This window comes from Eptatretus burgeri, chromosome 16 (genome assembly GCF_056783735.1).
Source record: "Eptatretus burgeri isolate ZD-2024b chromosome 16, Ebu_testis_v1, whole genome shotgun sequence".
Lineage (NCBI taxonomy): Eukaryota > Metazoa > Chordata > Myxini > Myxiniformes > Myxinidae > Eptatretus > Eptatretus burgeri.
The window spans coordinates 2,634,689-2,642,808 of record NC_140976.1 but is presented as its reverse complement, the minus strand read 5'-3'; the positions used below and the strand labels follow the sequence as shown (position 1 = coordinate 2,642,808).

The 8,120-nt window shown below is 46.7% G+C and overlaps 1 protein-coding gene across 7 annotated transcripts in view; it reads left to right on the top strand.

Annotated features, from left to right (window-relative positions):
• The window catches only part of LOC147010333 (transient receptor potential cation channel subfamily M member 2-like), a 190,132-nt gene that overhangs the window by 156,291 nt on the left and 25,721 nt on the right, over positions 1 to 8,120 (top strand). For 5 of the 7 annotated variants that reach the window (XM_085858976.1, XM_085858981.1, XM_085858978.1 and 2 more), the window contains one exon: positions 5,452 to 5,627. The exons of the other annotated variants lie outside the window; for them this stretch is intronic. In XM_085858976.1, the coding sequence (XP_085715102.1) occupies positions 5,452 to 5,627 (176 nt within the window). The remainder of the gene's footprint in view (positions 1 to 5,451; positions 5,628 to 8,120) is intronic. 7 annotated transcript variants of the gene reach the window in all.

The window sequence follows — 8,120 nt, the reverse complement described above, 5'->3', positions numbered from 1 at the left end:
TGTCTGGTAGGGGGTGGGAAAGGGGCCCCCTTGGTCGCACTATCTCAGCGCGGGGGGAAACAGGAGGGGGTTGCTGATGCTCGGGGTATAGAGGATTTTTATTATCCCGCGACGAGCGTCTCCACCTCGGCCAGGTCGCGCTGTCGGCCTCCCAGGGGTGCAGCTCCCTGCACGACGCGAGCACCCCCTCGTCCGCCCTCGCCGCCTCTCCCCAGCTCCGTCCCCTCCGTTCCGACTCCAACGCACACGACGACCAGCTCCTTCCACCGCCCGCGAAGTCTTGACTCTCTGTTTCCGACTCTCCTACTCTCCTACTCTCCGCCTCTCGACTCCCCTAACTCTCCTACTCTCCTACTCTCCTACTCTCCTACTCTCCTACTCTCCGCCTCTGGACTCTCCGACTCTCCTACTCTCCGCCTCCCGACCTCCTACTCTCCGCCTCTGGACTTTCCGACTCCAACGCACACGACGAGCAGCTCCACCGCCCGCGAAGTCTTGACTTTCTGTTTCCGACTCTCCTCCTCTCCTACTCTCCGCCTCTGGACTCTCCGACTCTTTTTCTGACTGACGAACACGGTCCTTTTATCCCCGCCGTAGCTTCGCCTTTGACCCCCTCCCTTTGACCTTTCACCTCGCTCCCCATTGGCCCGAGAAAAAGTGGGCGTGAAGGCTTTTTGATCCACAAATTTGCATATATCGATCGTCCTGGAGGCGGGGCCAAATCGCCCCTCGCTCACCGATTGGACGGCAAAAAGTGGGCGTGTGTCGTTTTTGATCCGTTTTTGAAGCACAAAATCCGTGATTTTGTACACGCTGTTCGACGCGCGCCCTGCACGAGTCCAACACCGGTACCCACAGCGGGGCAAGAACGGTGGCGATGCTACGGTTGCGAGGTGTGACGTGAAGGTCGTGGCGGTTGTGGTGAAGCGGTGGTTGTGGTTGTTGGTTGATGTTGTGATTGTGGTGGTAATCATGGCGGTTGGTCCAAAATAAAGATAGTAAAAGAAAAACGGCTATCCTGAAGAGTCGCAGCACGCATAAATGACATGTATTCCCACTAGACAACGGGTTTGGGCCTAACTACACATGTACTTACCGAGATACCTCACCTAAGGGACCTGAATGGTGGTTTGCGAATTTGGTAACCACAACAATATATATATATATATATATATATATATATATATATATATATATATATATATATATATATATATATATATATATATATGTATATATATATATATATATATATATACATATATGAGCTAACAATAGGACAATCAGCATCAGAAAAATGGAAAACCTTCAAGGAGTAAATGTGTAGAGTGCAGAGTAAGTACATTCCAATAAGGTGTAAAACTCGAAGCAGAACAGGCCAGGGTGGTTGAGCAGTGAGATAAGGAATGTGATTAAGGAGAAGCAAAAGGAATTTATTCGGTTTAAAAGAACAGGACTGGAGTGATATTTATATCACTGTCAGAGTATTCAGAGGCAAGTTAAGAAAATATCTCGGCAAGCCAAAAGAGAGTATGAGAAGGACATGGCAAGGAATATTAAACATAACAACAAGGCTTTCTTTTAGTATATCAGGGGAAAAGAACAGGATCGGATGAGTGTGGGCACATTGAGGAACAGCACCGGGAGAGTGGTTGGTGATGAAATTGAGATGGCAGGCTTATTAAACAGGTATTCCTCTTCAACTTTTACACAAGAGCTGTCAGGAGAATTGCCAATAGCTGAGAGTATCTCTCAAGGAGGTGAGGAAGGGCTTTTACAGAAGATCCAGGTTGGAGTGGAGGCAGTAAAGGAACAGCTCGATAATCTAAGAGTAGATAATGCTCCGGGTCCAGATAGTATGTACCCGAGAGTATTGATGGAGGTGGCTGAGCAGGTAAGCGACATTTTAATGGATATTTTCAATAATTCACTGGAGTCAGGACAGGTATCGGAGGATTGGAGAGTCGCAAATGTAACACCATTATTTAAGAAAGGATCCAGAGAAGAATTGGGGAACTATAGACTTGTTAGTTTGACCAGTTGTGGGAAAGGTGTTGGAGACATTAATTCAGGACAAGATGAGGAACCATTTAAATAAATACAAACTTATTAAAGGAAGTCAGCATGGGTTTACCAAAGGTGGTTCCTCTCTGACAAATATTTTAGAGTTCTTTGAAGCAGTGTCTAATTGGGTGGATGAGGGAAATGCAGTGGACGTAGTATATCTCGACTTTAAGAAGGCATTTGATAAGGTACCATATTGGAGGTTGTTAACCAAGGTGAGGGTTTGTCGAGTGGCTGGTCATGTCGACAACTGGATTAATGAGAGAAAGCAAAGAGTGGCTGTGATTGGGAGGATGTAAGTGGTGGGGTACCTCAAGGATCAGCACCAGGACCATTATTATTCATAATTTACATCAATGATTTGGATTGTGGGGTGAAGAGTAGGACTTCCAAATTTGTCGATGACACAAAGCTTGAAGGTAAGGTCCGATTGCAGAGGGGGTCGTGATCAGATTCCGAAAAAGTATTGATACTTGAATAGATTGGGCAAAAGATTGGCAGATGTAATTTAAGGTGTTCAGGATGGGAAAGAATCATGAAAATAGAGATTACATGATGCAAGGAGTAATTTTGGAGCATGTGACATGCGCGAAGGATCTGGGGGTGGTAATAGATAATGGAGGTAAGCAGACAGCACAATTCCAGGCAGCAAGAGGTAAAAGTAACTGGGTTTTTGCTTTTATTCATAGTTGGATCAATTATAAATCAAAATGGGTAGTTTTAACACTGTGTATGAATTTAGTGAGGTCCCATCTGGGATATTGTGTGCAGTTTTGGTCACCACAACTTAGAAAGGACATAGCTGCCATCGAGGGTTCAGTGCAATGCTGCTAGATTGATACTGAACTGAGCTAGACTTAGCTATGATTATAAGTGATTGAATGAGACAGGGCTTTATACATAAGAAAGAAGGTGGTTAGAGTTAAGACATTAATAAAGCAAGGGTCTTTCATTCAGAGAGTAGTTAATGCATGGAATGGTCTCCCTGGAAAGGTAGTGGCAGTAGAAACAGTGGATAAGTTTAAATATATATATATATATATATATATATATATATATATATATATATTTGTATATGTTTGTATATATATATATATATATATATATATATATATATATATATATATATATACATACATACACACAGTCATGCGCCGCTTAACAACGTTCCGGGCAACGACGGATTGCATATACAACTGATCTGACAGCTCTGAAAAAAAAAAAGAAAAAAAATGTAGCTGAAAAATTCCTATCGCCGAGTGATTTAGCCGACGTAGCGCTGCCAGTCGTATAAAAATAGCACCTACAAAACAGATCCCTGTAACTACAGACCAATCAGCCTTCTCCCAATCATCTGCAAGGTTATGGAATCCATCATCGCTTCAGACATGAAATCCTTCCTCTTCTCCAATAGCTTGATTTCCAATCATCAATTTGGGTTCAGACCAGGTCACTCTACCCTGCATATGCTGCTTCTGCTCTCCCATCAATGGATGGAGGTCCTCAATGCCAGACAGGAAATCCGAGCCGTATCCCTGGACATATCACGAGCTTTTGACACAGTCTGGCACACTGCACTACTCACCAAACTCTCTTCCCATGGTATTCAAGGCCATCTCCACTCATGGCTCGCAGACTTCCTCTCCTGTCGCAGTCAACGTGTGGCCCTAATGGAGTTCTTTCATCCCCTCTTCCTGTGCAGGCTGGAGTTCCTCAAGGTAGCGTTCTGGGCCCTGTTTCTTTTTCTGGTTTTCATCAATGATCTCTCCGACTCTCTGGAAAATCCTCTATTTCTCTTTGCCGACGACTCCACCCTCTGCCGTACCATCTGTCATCCCTCAGACCGGCAAGCAGCAGCTTCTTCGCTCACTGCAGATCTGGATAAAATCACAAACTGGTCCAACACGTGGAACATGTCTTTCAATCCAGACAAATCTCACACTCTCACTATGTCTCTTCGAAAGTACCGTTTAGAAAACCCCCCCATCCACTTTCTCAACAATCCTCTGGAACAAGTCTTTTCTTTCAAGCTTCTGGGTCTCACTATCTGCCATGACCTTTCCTGGGAAAGTCACATTTCCAACCTCGCCTCAAAAGCCAGTCGCTGACTGGGAATCCTCCATCGTGCAAAGTCCTTCCTCGGCCCTCTTGAGCTCCTGACCACTTACAAAGCTTTTGTCCATAGCCTGATGGAGTACTGCTCTCCCACTGGGCTGGTGCTCCTGCCTCCCACCTTTCTCGGCTTCACGCTGTCGAAACCAGGGCATTTAAGATCATCGGCATCTCCCGCAATGAAGCCGTTTTTGGGCCTCTCACTCAATCACCGCAGGTTGGTCGGTGGTCTTTCTGTCTTATACCGACTCCTCCCCAGCCTTGCCCCCCTGCTCTCTCTGTGATTTGTCCCCACCACATTTCCACAGGGCGCTCAAGGTCCGCCAACAACCCCCTTCTGGTAAAACTACCAAAATCACGAATCACTGCTCATCTTCACTCTTTCATTCCTCTTTTTTCCTGCCTTTGGAATAAACTTCCTCACTCTATTCTTTCCCATTATTCCCTCCAGGCTTTCAAAACAGCTGTTTACCACCACCTCTTATCTTCCCCCATCCAAATCCTCGATCTTTTCTACCCCCGATAATCCACCCAAGCCCACTTCCTTCAATTCCCCTGCTTTCCTTCCTGAAAGTCCCTGTAATGTCCATCTTCTCTTCGCCATGTTCCCCGTCCCATCCCCATCCCTCTCCCTTCCACAGTTCACCTCATGTGTCTGTTCCCCACTGTTTTGTCCCTTCCACTCCTGCCCCTCTTGTCTCATGCCCCCTTGCTGTGAGTTGTGTGTTAGCTCTCATACGAGCCTCGACAAGGTATACAAAAAAAAAAAATTTGGAATTAGATAGGTCCCTGGAAGTATTGTAGATAGAGGGGCACAGGGATGTTGGCAGGCCTTTTCGGTAGCTTGAGCATGGATGTGTGATCGTGTGCATCTGTGTGGAGTGTTGTCCATGGGGGTCTCGTCAGGGGGTGTTGTGTGCTTCTCACCCAATATCTTGCTTCGCCCCCCCAACCTCCCCCCTCCCCCCTCACCCCCCCCAAAAAAAATACATAAAAAACATTATGCATTTTTCTTTTGTAATAGATTTGTCTGGTGTTGGTGTGGCACAGGGCCGATGGGTCGAATGCCCTCCGTCTGCATCTAAATTCTTTGTGTATCTCAGACCCAAACTATAATGTACATGTGGCTGGATTTTGAATACCATCATTGCTCATTTCCTCATCATCAAACATGAATTATCAGCTCATCATCATGTCAAACTTCAAACATCGGGGTGACCGTGAACCATGATGTTCATTCAGAAGAATTTCCTCACATTGTTTGTTTTTGCATAGCTTCACCTTTCAGACGGTGCATGACAACAATGATAAGGTGTGGAAGTATCAGAGATATGAGCTGGTTCACGAGTACATCAGCAAATCGGCATGGCCTTCCCCCTTCAACATTTTCAGCCATGCTCATCTGCTTGTCCAATATTTACGGAAGCGGCTGCACCACCAGGATCTGTTTGGTAAAATGGTTAAAATGGCAGACAATGTAATATATCGACACATTACATGATAATATATCCACACATTACATGATAATATATCCACACATTACGTGATAATATATCCACACATTACATGATTATATATCAACACATTACATGATTATATCAACACATTACATGATAAGATATCCACACATTACATGATAATATATCTACACATTACATGATAATACATCGACACATTACATGATAATACATCGACACATTACATGATAATACATCGACACATTACATGATAATACATCGACACATTACATGAGAATACATCGACACATTACATGATAATACATCGACACATTACATGATAATATATTGTTCCGAATTTGGGAATTCGATTGCACACATCATTCAGGTTCCTTTAGTCATTTATGCCGATAAGTGCTTGTTCCCGAGATAGTTCACCTTCCATTGTTTAATAGGCAAAAATCGATTAAGTGCGCTGCGCGATTCAATTTAATAGTTAGTGAGCGATCATAACACAATGGAGACGCCCTCCTCCTCTTCTGCGAAGAGAAAGAAGAGCCCTCCCGTCCCGTGATTCATGACGTCAACAACTCCCTCCCACCCGTGGTTGAGCGGGGGATGGGGCACGAGGGCATGAGTCACGCCGGGAGCGGGGGAGGGGGCGGATAGGAATAAAAAAGGGATACTCTGCTTTGTTCGGGCTGGCTTTCAGTAGGCCTTCGGGTTCTGCTTGGCTTGGGTTAGGGAGGAGGCTTTTTGAAGGCTTTCTGCTTTTTGCTTCGGCTTGGCTTTAAGCAGGCCTTTGGGCTCTGGCTTGGTTCGTCAAAGAGAGAGGCTTTGTTCATCAGAAGAGATTGAGCTGGTTGCTCAGCTCGGAGTTCTTGGTTCGTGTTGAGAGAGGCTTTGTTAATCGGAAGAGAGTTGAGCTGGTTGCTTGGCTGGCTCTTCTTGGTTCATGGAGCTCTTTGTTCTCCGCTTGGTTCCCGGCTTGGTACGACTCATCGGCCTCATCTTGTAGGTGGTTCTTCGAGATAGCGACGCATAGACGGGAAGGATCGGCGCCTCGTCTCACCAGCACGTGTTCGGAAGCGCGAGAGGATTCGCTGGAGCTCGGGAAGGATCGCGGCTCACGGCGATTGGATCCAGCTCGCTCTCGCTGGAGCCCGGGTCCGAACAGCTTGAAGACCACACGAGGTGGAGAGGTTCGAGATAGGTTCTGGGTTTCAGCTCATCTGTCCTCCGAGCTGGAGTCAGTTATTAAAGGCATCAGCCGCTATTGCTTGGGTGGGTGTGTGTGCGTGTGTCCGTGGGCCTGTCTCATAAGTAGGAAACTGTTAAGTGCTTTGTGTGCTATAAATGATTGCATTGCATTTCGTATAGTCAGTATAGTTCTGCTCTTATGTGCTTCCCTAGTTCCCCATTATTATTAATAAATACCCCAATTGTTAAATGTTTTCAGCTCCTCGCGTCGATTCTTTCATTGACTGAGCATTTCGTGTGTTGGGAGTTAGAAAGCCGTTGGTTTGCCGTAAAAGGCGGACATTCGGACCGACGGTTCTCGGTGATTAAGCCGCTCGGAATCGCGCACGGGACAGGCTCACTTAAGCGGCTTGTTCCGTATGAGTTCCGTCGAGGGTGGAATACCCCGGTCGTTGGATCACGTGGGTATTGAGGTAAATTGAAGATTGGCAATGGACCCTACCCCACGTGGTCTGCCCATTGGCATATTTCGGTTCTTGCACAAGGATCCGTCGGCCTCTGAGTTATCCGGGCGGCGGTCTATATTCCGGCGATCGGTCAGGCCGACTCGGCTTGCGGCTCCGTCAGAGCGGTCGGTTCGCGGCCGACGCACCGGCACTGTAACAATATCAACACATAACATGATAATATATTGACACATTCCATGATAATATTGTTACGAATCTGGAACCCATCGCACTCAACAGCCAGGTCCTATAGAACAGTTGTATCGGTAAGTGTATGTTTCTAGTTCGGGTCCCGTCCCTTGTCTAATGGGAATTAAGTGTACGTGTGCTACGAAGCTATTTTATCGATAGGATTTTTACATCACCAACAACAACGACAACAACAACCCTCTGCTCGTGGCATTTTCTATGCTCTTCGCGCGCTCGCCGGCATGTGTGCGTGGGCGGGATTCCATGCCCCAGGCGGTGTGGATTTCGCACCAAATATGGTCACGGAGCGCTTCGCTCTGGCTGCGCACAAAATAAGGGTATGCGTCATTTTCTGCCCAATGGGCGACGCGCGGACCAGAGCCGGGTCGGTCCTTTTCAAGAAGGCGGAGCCGCGACACGCCGTCCACCCAATAAGAGCAGGCGACGGGGGAGCGGACCGTGCCTTAAAAAGCGATGGAAAAAGGATTAATGAGTGGGTCCCATCTGCTCGAGCGTTGCTTCTGTCTGGGTCTGCGGCTGACTGCATCCCGCGCACCCGAGGCGTCTCGTCTGGCGCATTACAACAAGCGGT